The sequence below is a fragment of the Colias philodice genome, chromosome 13 (assembly GCF_061535455.1).
Source record: "Colias philodice isolate Cphi_HAF_F1 chromosome 13, ilColPhil1 Martin Lab GWU primary, whole genome shotgun sequence".
NCBI lineage: Eukaryota > Metazoa > Arthropoda > Insecta > Lepidoptera > Pieridae > Colias > Colias philodice.
The window spans coordinates 4,555,800-4,577,252 of NC_143098.1; the positions used below are offsets into that span (position 1 = coordinate 4,555,800).

The 21,453-nt window shown below is 38.9% G+C and overlaps 2 protein-coding genes across 2 annotated transcripts in view; one reads left to right on the top strand and one right to left on the bottom strand.

The window, feature by feature from the left end:
* Positions 1 to 21,453, top strand: part of Fbxl4 (F box and leucine-rich-repeat gene 4) — a 265,794-nt gene that overhangs the window by 82,788 nt on the left and 161,553 nt on the right. The gene's annotated exons all lie outside the window — the stretch shown is intronic.
* LOC149483344 (uncharacterized) lies at positions 11,406 to 13,108 on the bottom strand. Its single transcript, XM_089702887.1, has 3 exons — positions 12,727 to 13,108; positions 11,569 to 12,647; positions 11,406 to 11,453 (listed from the first exon to the last, which is right to left on the bottom strand). Exons 1-3 carry the CDS (start codon positions 13,001 to 13,003, stop codon positions 11,406 to 11,408), a joined length of 1,404 nt encoding a protein of 467 aa, XP_089559013.1. The 5' UTR covers positions 13,004 to 13,108.

Below are 21,453 nucleotides of genomic sequence, written 5' to 3' on the forward strand. Positions count from 1 at the left end.
GCGAAGAGCGAACAGCGAACAGCGAAAAGCGAACAGCGAAAAGCGAACAGCGAACAGCGAACAGCGAACAGCGAACAGCGAACAGCGAACAGCGAAAAGCGAACAGCGAACAGCGGACAGCGAACAGCGAACAGCGAACAGTGAACAGCGAACAGCGAACAGCGAACAGCGAACAGCGAACAGCGAACAGCGAACAGCCGATTGTCTTGCTACTGATTTAAAAGTGAACATGGATTGTGAAATAGTTTCACTTGAAGTAAATCTTGGACGTTGCCATCATCATGTGTCAGCGAACAGCGAACAGCGAACAGCGAACAGCGAACAGCGAACAGCGAACAGCGAACAGCGAACAGCGAACAGCGAACAGCGAACAGCGAACAGCGAACAGCGAACAGCGAACAGCGAACAGCGAACAGCGAACAGCGAACAGCGAACAGCGAACAGCGAACAGCGAACAGCGAACAGCGAACAGCGAAAAGCGAACAGCGAACAGCGAACAGCGAACAGCAAACGCAGCAAACGATTGTCTTGCTACTGATTTAAAAGTGAACATGGATTGTGAAATAGTTTCACTTGAAGTAAATCTTGGACGTTGCCATCATCATGTGTCAGCGAACAGCGAACAGCGAACAGCGAAGAGCGAACAGCGAACAGCGAACAGCGAACAGCGAACAGCGAAAAGCGAACAGCGAAAAGCGAACAGCGAACAGCGAACAGCGAACAGCGAACAGCGAACAGCGAACAGCGAACAGCCGATTGTCTTGCTACTGATTTAAAAGTGAACATGGATTGTGAAATAGTTTCACTTGAAGTAAATCTTGGACGTTGCCATCATCATGTGTCTGCGAACAGCGAACAGCGAACAGGGAACAGCGATAGCGACAGCGAACAGCGAACAGCGAACAGCGAACAGCGAACAGCGAACAGCGAACAGCGAACAGCGAACAGCGGACAGCGGACAGCGAACAGCGAACAGCGAACAGCGAACAGCGAACAGCGAACAGCGACAGCGAACAGCGAACAGCGAACAGCGAACAGCGAACAGCGAACAGCGAACAGCGAACAGCGAACAGCGAACAGCGAACAGCGAACAGCGAACAGCGAACAGCGAACAGCGAACAGCGAACAGCGAACAGCGAACAGCGAACAGCGAACAGCGAACAGCGAACAGCGAACAGCGAACAGCGAACAGCGAACAGCGAACAGCGAACAGCGAACAGCGAACAGCGAACAGCGAACAGCGAACAGCAAAATCCGTTGCGTAGTTATAAAGATTTAAGCATACAAAGGGACATATGGACAGAGAAAGCGACTTTGTTTTATACTATGTAGTGATGTAGTTTTTATCCTAGAAAGTGTAATGACGATTTTTTCATTTTTGTTCTGCAGCTTATTTAAAAAAGATAGCGAGGGTAGTCGATGACAATCCATCAGTCTTGCTCATTTTTGCTTCGAGTGCGTCGGCTGATAACGCTCGCTGACGTTAATGGAAGATGAAATTCGAAGCGTATTATCTGGGGGCACGGTAGTGCCCCCGCCAAGACGAGCCAAGCGAAAGCGAAGCGCACGGGCACTACCTACCTTTTCTCGAAGCGCTTCGACGTTTTTTTGAACCCTCATAACTTGGGTTTGGATTATGCTAGATCAACAAAATTTTCGGGATATATTGTCAATCGTGGACTTATTGAACATATTAAGTTTTAATTACATTAGCTTTTATACTTCAGATTTTATTTATATCTAAAAAACGCTAATTTCGTCACTGACTCACTGATGATCATCAAAATTCTTAAGGTATTTCCTAATGTCCTAGAAAGCTGAAATTTTGTATGTAAGCTAGTATTAGCACACAAACAACAAAAAAATTATAAAACTTGTTACTTTCATCCCCCAACCCCTTAAACTAGGGGATGGGAGTTTGTATGAGACCTGTAATTTTAAATTAAATTTTGATTACGCTAGAGGTCTAATCTAATAATCTAAAACTTGGTTGGTTCCCCTTGGTAATATATAGGGGAACTATATATTTTTAATATATATGTATAGGTACTCCTTGTTAAAAAAAAAAAAATTAAAAATTTAATCGACATATATTGAGGCATACTTCAGATCAGATCATATAAATATGAATGAATAGAAGTGTTGCAAACGTCTCCTGCCTCTGACGTCCACTCAGTAGCTAAAAATAAAAAAAAAATTGTCCTTGACAGCGAGCGCGTCGATTGTCGATTGTCTTGCTACTGATTTAAAAGTGAACATGGATTGTGAAATAGTTTCACTTGAAGTAAATCTTGGACCTTGCCATCATCATGTGTCAGCGAACAGCGAACAGCGAACAGCGAACAGCGAACAGCGAACAGCGAACAGCGAACAGCGAACAGCGAACAGCGAACAGCGAACAGCGAACAGCGAACAGCGAACAGCGAACAGCGAACAGCGAACAGCGAACAGCGAACAGCGAACAGCGAACAGCGAACAGCGAACAGCGAACAGCGAACAGCGAACAGCGAACAGCGAACAGCAAAAAGCGAACAGCGAACAGCGAACAGCGAACAGCCGATTGTCTTGCTACTGATTTAAAAGTGAACATGGATTGTGAAATAGTTTCACTTGAAGTAAATCTTGGACGTTGCCATCATCATGTGTCAGCGAACAGCGAACAGCGAACAGCGAACAGCGAACAGCGAACAGCGAACAGCGAACAGCGAACAGCGAACAGCGAACAGCGAACAGCGAACAGCGAACAGCGAACAGCGAACAGCGAACAGCGAACAGCGAACAGCGAACAGCGAACAGCGAACAGCGAACAGCGAACAGCGAACAGCGAACAGCGAACAGCGAACAGCGAACAGCGAACAGCGAACAGCGAACAGCGAACAGCGAACAGCGAACAGCGAACAGCGAACAGCGAACAGCGAACAGCGAACAGCGAACAGCGAACAGCGAACAGCGAACAGCGAACAGCGAACAGCGAACAGCGAACAGCGAACAGCGAACAGCGAACAGCGAACAGCGAACAGCGAACAGCGAACAGCGAACAGCGAAAAGCGAACAGCGAACAGCGAACAGCGAACAGCGAACAGCGAACAGCGAACAGCCGATTGTCTTGCTACTGATTTAAAAGTGAACATGGATTGTGAAATAGTTTCACTTGAAGTAAATCTTGGACGTTGCCATCATCATGTGTCTGCGAACAGCGAACAGCGAACAGGGAACAGCGATAGCGACAGCGAACAGCGAACAGCGAACAGCGAACAGCGAACAGCGAACAGCGAACAGCGAACAGCGAACAGCGAACAGCGAACAGCGGACAGCGGACAGCGAACAGCGAACAGCGAACAGCGAACAGCGAACAGCGAACAGCGACAGCGAACAGCGAACAGCGAACAGCGAACAGCGAACAGCGAACAGCGAACAGCGAACAGCGAACAGCGAACAGCGAACAGCGAACAGCGAACAGCGAACAGCGAACAGCGAACAGCGAACAGCGAACAGCGAACAGCGAACAGCGAACAGCGAACAGCGAACAGCGAACAGCGAACAGCGAACAGCGAACAGCGAACAGCGAACAGCGAACAGCGAACAGCGAACAGCGAACAGCGAACAGCGAACAGCAAAATCCGTTGCGTAGTTATAAAGATTTAAGCATACAAAGGGACATATGGACAGAGAAAGCGACTTTGTTTTATACTATGTAGTGATGTAGTTTTTATCCTAGAAAGTGTAATGACGATTTTTTCATTTTAGACCGGGAGATACTGACACAAAATTTCGAGTCATTTGTAACAAGGATGGCGGTTCTACAGGGGTCTTAGTACGCAATGACAAAAAGAAAAATGATGGTGTGAACGCTGGTACCGGTGGCTTAGTCGCGTGGGCGTTTGTCGAACTCGTCGGAAAAATAGCGAAAGTCAAACGATTTGTAACACAAAAATTTTAGAATTTACCGATAGCCCATAAAAAAATAGTAGGCGGTAGTGTCATGCCATACTTTTCCGGTGTGACTTACAGCCCGCCATACCGAAGCGAATGTGTTGATTTAAATAAAACAATCATTCAACCATTTGTACCAGGCTAACTTTTGCACAGGTAACTATCGTCGTGCAGCCATTTACGAAAATCGCCATGCCATACTTTTCGGACGATTCCAAATGGTCGCCATACCGCCGAAAATCTGCAAAAAATTTTTATTTCGCCAAACCTTTTGTACCAGTATTGCATTTGGATTTTTGGTGAGTATTTGATAAAATGTGACCATTATTATATTTGCCATACTTCTAGTAGGGGGAAAAAGTGCTGTCATACTTGAAAACTTAATTTATTATTAATTTATATAAGTGAAGATTTCCAACACATAGATCTTTGAAATTTTGTATTTATATTTGTTGATCCTCAAACTTACAGGAAAAATAAGTGCCATACTGTTACAAATCGTTTGACTTTCGCTATTTTCCGACGAGTTCGACTAACGCCCACGCGACTAAGCCGCCGGTACCAGCGTTCACGTCATCGTTTTTCTTTTTGTCATTGCGTACTAAGACCCCTGTAGAACCGCCATCCTGTTACAAATGACTCGAAATTTTGTGTCAGTATCTCCCGGTCTATTTTTGTTCTGCAGCTTATTTAAAAAAGATAGCGAGGGTAGTCGATGACAATCCATCAGTCTTGCTCATTTTTGCTTCGAGTGCGTCGGCTGATAACGCTCGCTGACGTTAATGGAAGATGAAATTCGAAGCGTATTATCTGGGGGCACGGTAGTGCCCCCGCCAAGACGAGCCAAGCGAAAGCGAAGCGCACGGGCACTACCTACCTTTTCTCGAAGCGCTTCGACGTTTTTTTGAACCCTCATAACTTGGGTTTGGATTATGCTAGATCAACAAAATTTTCGGGATATATTGTCAATCGTGGACTTATTGAACATATTAAGTTTTAATTACATTAGCTTTTATACTTCAGATTTTATTTATATCTAAAAAACGCTAATTTCGTCACTGACTCACTGATGATCATCAAAATTCTTAAGGTATTTCCTAATGTCCTAGAAAGCTGAAATTTTGTATGTAAGCTAGTATTAGCACACAAACAACAAAAAAATTATAAAACTTGTTACTTTCATCCCCCAACCCCTTAAACTAGGGGATGGGAGTTTGTATGAGACCTGTAATTTTAAATTAAATTTTGATTACGCTAGAGGTCTAATCTAATAATCTAAAACTTGGTTGGTTCCCCTTGGTAATATATAGGGGAACTATATATTTTTAATATATATGTATAGGTACTCCTTGTTAAAAAAAAAAAATTAAAAATTTAATCGACATATATTGAGGCATACTTCAGATCAGATCATATAAATATGAATGAATAGAAGTGTTGCAAACGTCTCCTGCCTCTGACGTCCACTCAGTAGCTAAAAATAAAAAAAAAATTGTCCTTGACAGCGAGCGCGTCGATTGTCGATTGTCTTGCTACTGATTTAAAAGTGAACATGGATTGTGAAATAGTTTCACTTGAAGTAAATCTTGGACCTTGCCATCATCATGTGTCAGCGAACAGCGAACAGCGAACAGCGAACAGCGAACAGCGAACAGCGAACAGCGAACAGCGAACAGCGAACAGCGAACAGCGAACAGCGAACAGCGAACAGCGAACAGCGAACAGCGAACAGCGAACAGCGAACAGCGAACAGCGAACAGGTAGTCGATGACAATCCATCAGTCTTGCTCATTTTTGCTTCGAGTGCGTCGGCTGATAACGCTCGCTGACGTTAATGGAAGATGAAATTCGAAGCGTATTATCTGGGGGCACGGTAGTGCCCCCGCCAAGACGAGCCAAGCGAAAGCGAAGCGCACGGGCACTACCTACCTTTTCTCGAAGCGCTTCGACGTTTTTTTGAACCCTCATAACTTGGGTTTGGATTATGCTAGATCAACAAAATTTTCGGGATATATTGTCAATCGTGGACTTATTGAACATATTAAGTTTTAATTACATTAGCTTTTATACTTCAGATTTTATTTATATCTAAAAAACGCTAATTTCGTCACTGACTCACTGATGATCATCAAAATTCTTAAGGTATTTCCTAATGTCCTAGAAAGCTGAAATTTTGTATGTAAGCTAGTATTAGCACACAAACAACAAAAAAATTATAAAACTTGTTACTTTCATCCCCCAACCCCTTAAACTAGGGGATGGGAGTTTGTATGAGACCTGTAATTTTAAATTAAATTTTGATTACGCTAGAGGTCTAATCTAATAATCTAAAACTTGGTTGGTTCCCCTTGGTAATATATAGGGGAACTATATATTTTTAATATATATGTATAGGTACTCCTTGTTAAAAAAAAAAAAATTAAAAATTTAATCGACATATATTGAGGCATACTTCAGATCAGATCATATAAATATGAATGAATAGAAGTGTTGCAAACGTCTCCTGCCTCTGACGTCCACTCAGTAGCTAAAAATAAAAAAAAAATTGTCCTTGACAGCGAGCGCGTCGATTGTCGATTGTCTTGCTACTGATTTAAAAGTGAACATGGATTGTGAAATAGTTTCACTTGAAGTAAATCTTGGACCTTGCCATCATCATGTGTCAGCGAACAGCGAACAGCGAACAGCGAACAGCGAACAGCGAACAGCGAACAGCGAACAGCGAACAGCGAACAGCGAACAGCGAACAGCGAACAGCGAACAGCGAACAGCGAACAGCGAACAGCGAACAGCGAACAGCGAACAGCGAACAGCGAACAGCGAACAGCGAACAGCGAACAGCGAACAGCGAACAGCGAACAGCAAAAAGCGAACAGCGAACAGCGAACAGCGAACAGCCGATTGTCTTGCTACTGATTTAAAAGTGAACATGGATTGTGAAATAGTTTCACTTGAAGTAAATCTTGGACGTTGCCATCATCATGTGTCAGCGAACAGCGAACAGCGAACAGCGAACAGCGAACAGCGAACAGCGAACAGCGAACAGCGAACAGCGAACAGCGAACAGCGAACAGCGAACAGCGAACAGCGAACAGCGAACAGCGAACAGCGAACAGCGAACAGCGAACAGCGAACAGCGAACAGCGAACAGCGAACAGCGAACAGCGAACAGCGAACAGCGAACAGCGAACAGCGAACAGCGAACAGCGAACAGCGAACAGCGAACAGCGAACAGCGAACAGCGAACAGCGAACAGCGAACAGCGAACAGCGAACAGCGAACAGCGAACAGCGAACAGCGAACAGCGAACAGCGAACAGCGAACAGCGAACAGCGAACAGCGAACAGCGAACAGCGAACAGCGAACAGCGAACAGCGAACAGCGAAAAGCGAACAGCGAACAGCGAACAGCGAACAGCCGATTGTCTTGCTACTGATTTAAAAGTGAACATGGATTGTGAAATAGTTTCACTTGAAGTAAATCTTGGACGTTGCCATCATCATGTGTCTGCGAACAGCGAACAGCGAACAGGGAACAGCGAACAGCGAACAGCGAACAGCGAACAGCGAACAGCGAACAGCGAACAGCGAACAGCGAACAGCGAACAGCGGACAGCGGACAGCGAACAGCGAACAGCGAACAGCGAACAGCGAACAGCGAACAGCGACAGCGAACAGCGAACAGCGAACAGCGAACAGCGAACAGCGAACAGCGAACAGCGAACAGCGAACAGCGAACAGCGAACAGCGAACAGCGAACAGCGAACAGCGAACAGCGAACAGCGAACAGCGAACAGCGAACAGCGAACAGCGAACAGCGAACAGCGAACAGCGAACAGCGAACAGCGAACAGCGAACAGCGAACAGCGAACAGCGAACAGCGAACAGCGAACAGCGAACAGCGAACAGCGAACAGCGAACAGCCGATTGTCTTGCTACTGATTTAAAAGTGAACATGGATTGTGAAATAGTTTCACTTGAAGTAAATCTTGGACGTTGCCATCATCATGTGTCAGCGAACAGCGAACAGCGAACAGCGAACAGCGAAGAGCGAACAGCGAACAGCGAACAGCGAACAGCGAACAGCGAAAAGCGAACAGCGAAAAGCGAACAGCGAACAGCGAACAGCGAACAGCGAACAGCGAACAGCGAACAGCGAACAGCGAACAGCCGATTGTCTTGCTACTGATTTAAAAGTGAACATGGATTGTGAAATAGTTTCACTTGAAGTAAATCTTGGACGTTGCCATCATCATGTGTCTGCGAACAGCGAACTGCGAACAGGGAACAGCGATAGCGACAGCGAACAGCGAACAGCGAACAGCGAACAGCGAACAGCGAACAGCGAACAGCGAACAGCGAACAGCGAACAGCGAACAGCGAACAGCGACAGCGAACAGCGAACAGCGAACAGCGAACAGCGAACAGCGAACAGCGAACAGCGAACAGCGAACAGGGAACAGCGAACAGGGAACAGCGATAGCGAACAGCGAACAGCGAACAGCGAACAGCGAACAGCGAACAGCGAACAGCGAACAGCGAACAGCGAACAGCGAACAGCGAACAGCGAACAGCGACAGCGAACAGCGACAGCGAACGGCGAACGGCGAACGGCGAACGGCGAACGACGAACGGCGAACGGCGAGTGGCGAGCGGCGAGCGGCGAGCGGCGAACGGCGAACGGCGAACGGCGGACGGCGAACGGCGAACGGCGGACGGCGGACGGCGGACGGCGTCCTACCTTTTCTCGAAGCGCTTCGACGTTTTTTTGAACCCTCATAACTTGGGTTTGGATTATGCTAGATCAACAAAATTTTCGGGATATATTGTCAATAGTGGACTTATTGAACATATTAAGTTTTAATTACATTAGCTTTTATACTTCAGATTTTATTTATATCTAAAAAACGCTAATTTCGTCACTGACTCACTGATGATCATCAAAATTCTTAAGGTATTTCCTAATGTCCTAGAAAGCTGAAATTTTGTATGTAAGCTAGTATTAGCACACAAACAACAAAAAAATTATAAAACTTGTAACTTTCATCCCCCAACCCCTGATAGGGGATGGGAGTTTGTATTGGACCTGTAATTTTAAATTAAATTTTTGATGACGCTAGAGGTCTAATCTAATAATCTGAAACTTGGTTCCCCTAGATATATATGTATACTAGCTGACCCGACAGACTTCGTCCTGTCAAAAAGATTTGTAATGTGGCAGTTTTTTTGCCTACGTATTTTAAAAAATTCTCCTGAACAGAACCCTGGTCACCCTGGTGATAGAGCGTTGTGAATAAAAAATAATTAAATAAAACATATATAAGGATTTAAAAGTAAGTAATCGCTTTATTGTTAATTATGTGAATCATAATAATTATTATTATCATTGTAGTGCTTTGTGATATACGATGTTTTTTGTTTGATTACCTGGTGCATAGATAAACAAATCTGATGGTTTTCCAACACGGGAACAGGCAACATACAATTGACCATGTGAGAAACATGGGTTTTCTAGATTAATACCACAAACACTTAATGATTGCCCCTGGGACTTGTTTATAGTCATAGCAAAAGCAAGCCGCACTGGAAATTGTAGTCGTTTAAACTCAAATGGCACATCAGTCGGAATCATTGGGATGCGCGGTATGAGAACATCTTCTCCTTTATACTTTCCTTTGAGTATAGTTGCTTCTATCACATTGTTTAGTAATTTTTTTATCGCTAACCGTGTACCGTTGCAAAGACGCGGTTGGTTGATATTTCGCAACATTATAACCACCGATCCAACCTTTAATTGAAGATTGTGAGGTGGCAATCCTGGCAAATCCAGCGAGTTTAAAAATTCCGGTGGATAGTTGACTACATCATCTTGATTAGTAGCCGAATCAACTGATTTATATATCCTCAATTCGCCTGTAATTTGTTCTTGAATTTTGAAATTTAATTCATTTACATCTATGTTTTTTGCAGCCAGTATAGCTCGTTTGCTCAACCAATCATGGTTTCTGTAATTTTGAGAAACATCTGGAAACACTTTATGAATAAGTTCATCTTTTGATCGAGTTAACTGACAAAAACTTTGAGGAAAGTTAATGCAGCCAGTCAACATGTCTATAGGAAATTTGCCATTACCAATGTCAATGAGTTGTTTAGAGAATATGTTTCCAGATTGGTCATTTTGCAATTCGACACGCATATTCTTGCTTAAATGAAGTACTTTGACATGTTTCCACAAATTGGAGGACTTTAGACATGCATTGAGTTCATCAGCTGGCGTTGATCGTGGAATCACTGGCAATGTTTGACGAAAATCTCCTGCTAATAAAATCATTGCACCACCAAATCGGTTATGATTGCTCCGTAGATCTTTTAAGGTTCTGTCTAAAGCCTCCAAAGATTTTTTGTGTGCCATCGTGCATTCATCCCAAACAATCAATTTACACTGCTGCAAAACCTTTGCCATTGCAGAGTTCTTCGAAATGTTGCAGGTTGGAGTTTCATTGCTTTGCATATTTAATGGCAATTTTAGTGCTGAATGGGCTGTTCGACCACCTTCAAGCAAAGTTGCTGCGATTCCCGACGAAGCGAGTGCAAGTGCAATTTTATTTTGTGAGCGAATTGTTGCTAATATTAATGAAATCAAAAAAGTTTTTCCTGTACCACCAGGTGCATCTAAGAAGTAAATCCCTCCAGTTTCATCATTTGTTACTTTCATAAGAGTTTCAAATACATACTTCTGTTGTTCATTTAACAGTGGAAGATTTGTTTGAATTAATTCTTTCAAAGCGTTGAGATCATACAGTTTTTCTCGATGCAACTCTTGGTTAAAAGCGTCATGCATTGGACGATTGGGCGCGGTCAGGCCTAATTGAATTAATAGTTTGTTTGCCATTATCAAGCACATGTCCTCAATTGAAATCAATGCTTCATTGTAAATTTCTTCACTGATTTGTATATTTGGATTTCCCATTCTATTCCGTATTTGATGCAAAATATCATCACACATATAATCTTTGTACTTGATCCACAGATCAATTGGGTTTGATGGGAAGCATGTAGATATGATTATAGAAAACAATGTTCGTATTTGATGAGCGTGTGATGATATTACAGCATCATTGAGAGTTTGATCCCAATGAGCGTCATTTTCAAGCAATTGCAAACGTTGACAGGCTTCTCTGTAGGATCCACACAATTCACCATCAACAGTTCGTAACTGTTGGAATGATGTTGGGCCACGTACATTGACTAATAGCAGTCGTAAATAAAAACATTCATCATTTCTTGGATGTACTGAATAAATCCGGCCAATCGCATCGGTGGAATATACATTTGTATATCCTGGAACTGGTTTTCCTTGTTTCCGTCGTATAAATCTCCTTGAGGATTGATTCCAGGTATAATATTTTGGCATTTCAGAATATAGCAATGTTTGTGCGAAATCATCGTTTTGGCATGTCTCAAAAAAACTGGTTAATGTAGTAGATGGTGGCTGAGCAGCTCTTTGTACTGCGTTCTGTGCTGTAAAATACACTCTTTGTCCATTTTCTAAATGCACAGCTAAGTGAACAACAGAAGGGTGTCTCTCATGAATAGGAAAAGAAAATATTCGCCAAACTGCTTCATTACTACTGACATAGCGGCCCATTTGGTATTGGGTAACTTCATCATTGGAATTCTCTGCACCAATTCCAATCACAGCCATATCACTCCCTTTGGTTACATATTTGCAAATGTATTTAATAGATTTCACTGAATGGCAAGATTCAACGTTGATGTGTGCTTTGAATGTCTTTGATAAAATGGGTGAATATGGAACAATCCAACGATTATCTATTTCAATATCTTGTTGATTTAATTTGACAATTGTTGATTTTCCATTGTCTGCTGTCGATCTGCGACGATACAATGGATAACCGTCATTACCAGTAATTGTTTCCGATATTAATGTACGTGGATATCGTTTTGAACATTTACCATCCATCATACACGGTGAATTTTGATTAAGAGTTCCACAGGGACCATGTATCATGTTTTTGATAACTACCTCATGCAATCCAGGATCTACTTGTACATTAGGGATTTCAGCTGATATCACTGCATCAACTTCATTTGGCCTTATCTTTTCAACCAACCAAATCAAAATATGTGCATGTGGCAATCCTCGTTTCTGCCACTCCACAGAATACATCCAGCAGCGTGTCTCACCAAACACATTATGTTTTACGATGAAATCCATTAAAGATTTCAACTTTTGTCTAAAGACTCTGGCTGTAATATCATGACGATCAATGGGTGATTGCCCAGGGAATAACTCCTGCTTGATTTCTATCCATTGCGGATTGCATGTAAATGTGATGAACAAATCTGCTGTACCATAATGACGAACATACGACATGGCATCTTGAGCATATTCGTGCATATGCCGAGGGCTTCCGATGTATGTTGCTGGAAGAATAGTCATCCGACCGACATTCTGTGCATTTCCATCAGTATTAATCGCATCTCGAAGGTGAATATACTCTTCAGATCGGAGTTTGGTTTGATTCAACCTGATGAATGTTAATCTCTCCGTTTCAATTTTAACATACATGTCAACAACATATTTGTGATATAATCGCCGACATTTCAATATGTGATTATCTTCATTTTCCCGAATCATTAGGCGGTATGAATAATAGTTCATTGAACTGACTTTTTTGTTGGTTTCAGAACCTGTAAATAGATTTTGTTTTAATAACATTCAAATATGAAATTAAAATACATAATATAATGACTGAGATATTTAAGTTACCTGTAATGGGATTTATCATTTTTATTGAGAAATCGTAGCCATCTTCACCTTGCCAAAATATAATGGGATATTGCAGTGCATCATATGAGCGGTGTGTTTCCTTTATACGTTGTAATTGATCATTCCGACGATGTAAAACAATATCACGGGATTCCAAGTTTTCTCCAACTACAACGATAGCAACTTCATCAATAGTTGGTGCATTAAAACGTCTTGTATGTTGACCTGCAGGTGTTTTATCAGCTCTGATTACAATTTTGTGATTATCGGATGGCATCAGATCCAGGGCAGTTTTAAACAATATAATCAATTGATTGTGTTGATGAAATAAAGTTTGTAATTGTTCTACAATAGACCTCTTTACTAAATTGTTATGTGCACAACGCAGATCAATTTCTTGTGGTGAATTGCCCATAAAATAAATTTGCAGGAATTTGTTGTCGTTATCTGACACTGGTAACAGTGAACCTGCTCTGTGATATATTTGCCCTTGTATCTGTAAATAAATAAAAAAATATTATGGTGTGGTATAAATTAATGGATTGTCAGTGATCAAACTAAAATAATATTTGATCTTAAAAAGTATATATTTAGTTTTAACTAATATCTATCAAATATAAATTATAATAAAAGTGTCACTGAAACTGAATCACCATTTAATAAGATGACTAAGTGATATTTAAGTGATTAAGAAATTGAAGATCTTAACTTTGGTGGCAGAAAATTTTGTTCGCTAAAATAATTATAAGTAACTGCTATAAATACATACCTTGAAAGTTGGCATAAAATTTTCCCGAACTACATTTGTTGCCCCAAATGAAGTCATTTGAAAGCAATTGTTATATTGTTGGATATGTGTCAAAAAGTGTATAGAATCTGTTCCTATTCCTGAAATCAATGAGTGCAATGGTTCTGGTGGTGGATCCAATGGTATCAATTTCACTTTACCATTTGCGCAACACAATCCATTGGCTTCGTTTTTGTATTTTAATGCCTTACAGTGTGAGCAAACCGAGTTCATAGAACCAATAACAACACATTGGTAGTTACTGTAGTCAATTGACACATCGTAACTGAAAGCAGCTCGATTCAAACTTGCGTGATTATTAGTTGAATGTCGCGCTCGCGCTTCACGCGTTTGTGATATCCGAATTCTTTCACGTTCATTTCCGTCGTCACGTTCTTGTGTAGTACGATTAGATCGGTAATTAGCTTGGTTTGTAGCATTTCTGGTTCTTCTACCGAAATGGCTTCGTCTTATAGGAGGCATATCAAATAAAAATTATTTTTTCACTAATCACGAACTAAACAAACACTAAATAAGTATTAAACACTCTGCACAAAACACGATATACGAATTTGTTTCGTGTATCAGTTGTCAAAATCAAACTCAGTAGATTACCTAGGTAACAGACAACTTTATTTTTAAATTTGATATGACTTGAAGTCAAATCCTTTTTGGATATTAAAAATAATAAAACACTGTTGTAATTTAATATGAACTTTATACTATAGCAATAAAGCTCAAATTGACTACGTTTTAGTTACAAATCATTTGTATGGGAAAAAGAAAAGGGCTATTTTTAGGGTTTTTCCAGCAATAATTCTAATTTTTCTCGCCGTAAAAACCATCCTTGAACTTCCAGGAATATAATAAAAAAAGAATTATCGAAATCGGTTCAGCCGTTCTCGAGTTATGCGCTTACCAACACATTTTGCGATTCATTTTTATATATAAGAAGATTACATGTACCCTACGTACGCCTAGACTACCTATCTAATGTAATTTATGAAGCTTAAAAATTTAAATCAGTCACTTCTTATTATTATTTTCCCTTAACGTATTCCAGGGGTCGATACAATAATGTGGTACCATCGTAATGGTCTAATTAATTGTGGAGCTCGACAATGGAAGACGAAGTCCTGGGATATCTGTTTTTAGGTTTAAATAAAAAATAATAATTAAGTGGATGTGCTTATAATAATTGTAAAAACTTTTTATTATTCATCTATCTACAATAAATTGGAGTATCTATAAATTATTTCTTTATTTGTGGTTCGCAAGGGTATTCGTGCAAGAACTAACTAAGAATAATTAGAAATTATGTTTTTCCTCCACTTTATGGGCATTATGTAATTATGAAAATTGCTTTGCGAATTAGTCATCTACTAACACAGGGTAATTCCTGTGACTAGAACTTTACGGAACATGTATTTTATTAACAATAGCATTAGAATTTATATTTTTGGTTTTATGGCATTCAAATGCTTTATAAATATAAATTTATAAAGAATAGAAAAAATTCGATCACGAGGCGGGACTCGAACCCGCATCCTTCGCGCCATTCCGGGGCGGATGCCTTACCAACTCAGACTCGAACCCGCATCCTTCGCGCCATCCCGCCTCGTGATCGAATTTTTTCTATTCTTTATAAATTTATATTTATAAAGCATTTGAATGCCATAAAACCAAAAATATAAATTCAACAAAAAAGGTCGTGTTCCATCGTTACAATATTGTAGTCACTGAAAAGTGCTTCATATTGGTTGAAATGGTTGTTAATCATCTCAATAGATGGCGCGCGGTGTGTCCCTTCAGACACATAAAACTGAAAGAATAGAATAAATTCGATTGCTCTGGCGGGTCACGAGTGGCTGAGTTGGTAAGGCATCCGCCCCGGAATGGCGCGAAGGATGCGGGTGCGAGTCCCGCCTCGTGATCGAATTTTTTCTATTCTTTATAAATTTATATTAATAGCATTAGAGTTTATTTTCGTTATCTACGAAATTATAAGATTATGGCAATTTTCTTAAAGCTTAACGACACCACTTACGAATAAATATGTTGACATTATACGCCTTAATAAGGCCTTAATGGTAGAAGAGTTAGATAAAACAGTTAAAAATATCTATAAAGGACTAAGGAGGATACCCACTACAACGTTATGATACGTTACCTAGTACCTACCCGCTACAGTGTATAGAAATATTACTATGATCGTAATAGTGGCTAGGATCGGAAAGAAACACGATATACCTACTCTAATACATCCATTAGAGCGTATCAATTGTATCAAATACGTATGTATGGACATTTGTTGACGCTCCGTGCATGCCAGGTGATGGTGCTGATAGGTGATTGAAGGACCTAATATTCTATACCTACTTTCCAATTTTATATAGTTTTATTCTGACACCTTCTTGTTACGATGAAAACAATCATACACACCATTTTTTTAAAACAGTAATTTATGGGACCTCTAACGGTCATAGTATGATTCGGTGTAGTGGGTAGAGTCCTTAAAGTTTTATTATGTCTTTGTAGACACAGTAAGTTGAATGAATCCTGAACAATAAGAAAATGAATTAATAAGAGCAATACGAGGATAGTCATTGGATTCAAACAATGCTTAAGCACGAATTGGGTCATACTCGCATTAAAAGCAAATCAGCAAATATGGTGTTCGTTTTATTTTGTACTTGTATTATTGGTTTTGTAGTGAATAGGAATTAATGTTCGTGTGTGTATTTAGAAAGAAAGAAAATACATTTATTTTTACCGATACACATTATATAGGTATATGAGAATATATATGAGAATATAAGGACATTTGAGAAACAGATTCACATTTATCTTCTTTTCCTAAAAATGTTTCATATTTCAATTAGCAGATAGGGTGTTTGTTAAAAACCAATTGATTTTTAGCTATTTTCGTTTCTATTCAACTTAAAATTAAAAAAATAAACTATAAATTAATTACATTTCTAAGCTAGGTTTACTAAGTATTACAATGGAAAATTTTACTTCTATTTGCCCTGGCCGTAAATATAATACTAAAATTATCTATACATATAATAAAATCGTAGGAAAGTCAAAACTGTACATTGAATATTTTTTTAAAAGAATACATAATCCATGATCTATAATCGATATAGAAGCCAAAAACATAGTTTTTAGAATTTTTGTCTGTTTGTCTGTTTGTCTGTTTGTCTGTTTGTCTGTATGTTTGTCCAGGCTAATCTCGAAAAGTACTGCATAGATTGACTTCAAATTTTGCATGAATATTACTAACAGGTCGGGTGAGGCTTTTTTAAACATATTATCATGCTATCACCTCCGGGGGAGGAGCTGTGAACCTTTTTTTTTCTTACGTATTCCGTGTATTACGACAGCGTACAATCTAAAGATTCATGTTTAAATGTTGGTTTCGGGTAAGCCATGCTATTATCTAGCTTTACACAATAAAAACTATGTCATTTGTCACGTAATTTGGGCAGAGAATCAGTTTAATGAATTTATTAGTATACAAATTTGAAACAGCGCCATCTATGAGATTTCGTAAAAATCAAATCAATTTACATGTTAACACTACTGAATACAATGTTAAAAATTAATAATTTAAATATAATTATGTTATTTATTTATTTAACTCTTTAACCCATAATATCTTCCCTTCCCTATAAGGTGCGCTTATAATTCGTGTGAATATACTACATTTTTAAAAGTGAGGGTAGATGTTTATTATTTTAAGTCAAACTAGACACCATTACAATTAATCTAATATTGATTGTGTTCATTGGTTACATTTTTAAAAATCTTCGTGTTTTAAAAATTGGATAACGAGGCGGGACTCGAACCAGCATTCTTTAGTGGTCGAATTTTTTCTATTCTTTATAAATTTATTGTTTATGAATTTATATTTATAAACAATAATACAAAAAGGTTAGTTCGTTGATAATTATTATTCCTTCATCATTTACATGTTGTAAGTAAAAATATACTTTGACTGTTAATACTTTTGTTCAGTATTTACCTGTATGATTATTGCTTGGTAATTAATATATTTTCATGTCGTATACCTAATTAAAAACATAAGTTTGATGTGAAACTAGCTGGATTTATTTCTACACACTCACAGTCTTATATTTTGTGTTAATGTTAAAATAGTATTAATAGTGTAAATCATAATATTTTTTCACAATTAAAAATATTTCCTTTTTTTGATGATGTTGGCATCGAATTAAACCGCACTGTCGTTTCGTTCACAAATATTATTTGGACCGAATATGTAGCCGCTTCAACTTACGGAAACGAGAGTAACCTGCGTTGTCTGTTAGTTGTTATATAGTCGAATTTAACGTTACATGGAAATTGGAATCTAATTATATGTATACTTATATACTTATATTAAATCTGTAGAGGTCAATTCTGTACATGAAATATATTTCCTAAATAACTATCACGAGGTGATTAGGGATCGACACTGACGCCAAAAATTTTTGTCCGTCTGTCTGTCTGTATAACCGTTATAGAAACAAAAACTACTCGACGGATTTAAACGAAACTTGGTACAATTATTTTTCATATTCGTGAGCAGAGCAGTAACTCTGTTCTCCATATTATATAAAAAATATCTCCCGACATCATAAATGTCTATCTTTTATGGTTGAGCTTAGGAGTTCAAAGCTTTCTGATTATATTTGTCTACTAGCTGTGCCCGCGACTTCGTCCACGTGGAATAGTGACTATGGGACCTATGACCATGGGCTCAGGGTGGGGCAACAATAATTGTTTTTATTTTCATGCTTCCACTCCCACGTTCACTCCCAGGCCCACGCCAACGCCCACGCCCACTCCCCTTCACAATTGGTACCTACCAGATCAAAGCCAGGGTAAGCGCCCCACCCAGCCCCACCGTGGCTACGCCCATGCTGAATTACTACTTAACATACAATTATTGAGTAAATACGTACTACCATAAAATATAATTAAAAGAACTTACTTATTAAAATTTCTTACTAAACTGAGCTAAAAAACTTACGTACCAACTTATTAAAGAAAATCAAGAAATGAAATGCCTAACCTATACCAAATAGTTACTACATAATATTGTAATTAAAAATTATGATTAGTATACAATATGGAAAATCAAAAAAGAAATGCCTAATTCTACGTCAAATTTCTTTTAAATTATGTCATATTATTTTTTAGGAACCAGGGGGGGAGAGTAGCAAATTCTATTTCCTTCCTTTCTTAAATGGATGTTTTTAATAATGTATGGTGTAGCCACTGATCAGCTTAATCGATACTCAATTTTTATCAAATCCAGGAACAAATCCAAATTAGATGTTTCCTGTCTCACGCACGTAACTAAAGGCTGAAGAGAGAGAGAGGGAGCACGTAACTAAACCGTTTAGACGAAGAAAAGTGTATAGAAAAAGGAATAAATAATTTCATAAACTTCCCGACGATCTTTAAAAATAAATTATTATATCATTTTCATTCCCACTTTTACCCCTATGTAGGTATAATAAGTGGATGAACCGATTTTGATACAATTTATCTAAGAACCAGCGTCGGAAAGTATGCTGCCTAACAAAAAAAAAGCCGCATCTAATTTGGTTTACCCGTTAGCCAGCTACGGTGCCATAGACAGACACACACACACACACAGATTAATACATAGCAGTCAAACACATAACACCCGTCTTTTTGCGTCGGGGGTTAAAAATATAATACGACATAATTTAAAGGACATTTTATGTGGAAAATTTACCTATTAGAAGTAACCATAATGTTAATTTGACCCCGCCCCCCCCTACTACCTCAGCTTACCCCCAAACCCTTGGGGAATTTTGATATGATCACCTGGACATGTAAAGGAATAACTGTAGCGTACATATAACAGATAAATTACGTTTTATTGTACACTGTACAGTGTACAATAGAATGCCTTAGCAAATGTTCGCCGTGATTACTTATAAGTTGTCATAACTTTTTTATTTATGAACCGATTGATATGAAATAAACACTAAATGTTAAATGAAAATTACCACAATACATTAGTGAAAACCGCATCTAAATCGGATAAGCCGTTTCTGAGATTAGCGTGCACAAACATACAGACAAACAGACAAAAAAAATTTTAACTACAGTTTTGGGTTCAAGATCGATTTAATAATAACACCTGCTAATTTTTTTCTACATATTTTCATTGTACAGACATCGCTTTTCCACAATTTTATTATATGTATTGATGATGATGATGATTGATGATTATAACACTCTCAGTCCGTTTTAACTTAATTTTTATTCACTCGCATCAGTGCCACCTAAAAAATCTTTATATCGAAATTCGAGCAAAGCTAAGAAAATGAGAAATAAGAGTTCTCAAGGATCGTTAGAGGTAAGAGGCTTACTATTGACCGAAAACAACATGTGTTATGCCGAGAACCTGAAACCGCTTCACAACGAGAATTGCCTGTGAGACCGAAACCTTCACTGAGAGGGTATAACGTCTCACAGCTGATCGCAAATGGCATATTTTATCTCGATAATCTGAAACTTTTACTCAATATGAAGACCGTTTGACAAATGATAGGGTGCACCATAATATTATTCGATCTCTTGAAGATGAACATGAGCATAAGCAATGACTAGAGTAGGGACGCGAATATTACCATTATTTGAGACAAGATTATGTGAGACAAGTACGTTTAATAAGTTTGTTTAATGAAAGATTAAGAATTGAAACTATTTGGTCTCTTGAAACGGACGAATAGCGAGAGGCCCGTCTTACTGTAGACAGATTTCGACAGTCTTAATGACTTAGAGGTAAACATAGAAGATCAATCTACGAGTTCGGTGGTGTGGTCCGACAAATATAAAAGTGGGTTTGCTTATAAGGAACCTCACAATTGATTACAGATCATCTTCTGTATAGGCGATATTAACGTAGTATGTTCTTTTTGTAATGCTTTAAAGAAGAGTAAGGAGTCGGCTTTCGTTTGAAGATATACCAGAACCTTTGAAATCACTACTTTTAGAGGAACATGTGCAATCTAAACAGTTCTTAGACAATATTCGCTCTTATAGTAGTGCGTTTTAAATGATCCTTTGGTGCTCAACAATTATCAGAGGATCCTTTCATGCTTACTTTTAAGATACAAGGTCAAGTTTATCATTTGATAGGATCCCTTTTACCTGAAGGCCAACCTAAGTTTCTTCAAATATATTTTGTATTCGACTACAACGAATAGTCCAATACAAGAAATCAATATTTCTCGAATTTAAAATATTACAATTTTTCCTACAGTAGGGCGACGAATGTATTTTCGCATAGTAACGGAGGGGAACTCACGGGGGTTCGAGTGACGCGGACCACGTACCACAAACATGCTTAGTTTGTTGTACCGAGCGCGAAAGAAAGTCATCGTGTTTTTAGTAAAATTACTATGTAAACTATAACGTAATTTAATACTGAGGTACATATTATATAATGATGCGCTCAAACTGTTAATCTACATTTAATTTAGATTATTATTTGAATTACTAAGTAATGTAGAATTTAAATCAAATTCACTCATGTTTTCCTCAGATTTTCGATGTCCTCCGATTTTAAGATTTTCTTATCAGAGTATTCAATTTTAATGTAGTTAATTTTTATAAGAGACAATTAAGAACATTCAAAAATAAAGTGTCACGTATTTTTTTTAAACGACGAATGACGAAAAACGACGTAATCGCGGACGAAGTCGCGGGCAACAGCTAGTTATTAATATAATATTATGCTACCCCGGAAGTCGCGGAGGCGGGTGTTGCGTCCAATTTCCGGTCCCGCTTGTACTCGGGTCTCTTGAAAAATATCCCCAGTAAATGTAGCTTTTATTGTATACTAAAATATTCTAAAGGCTTTCGACGTTATTAAATTTAACTGATAGTGAAAT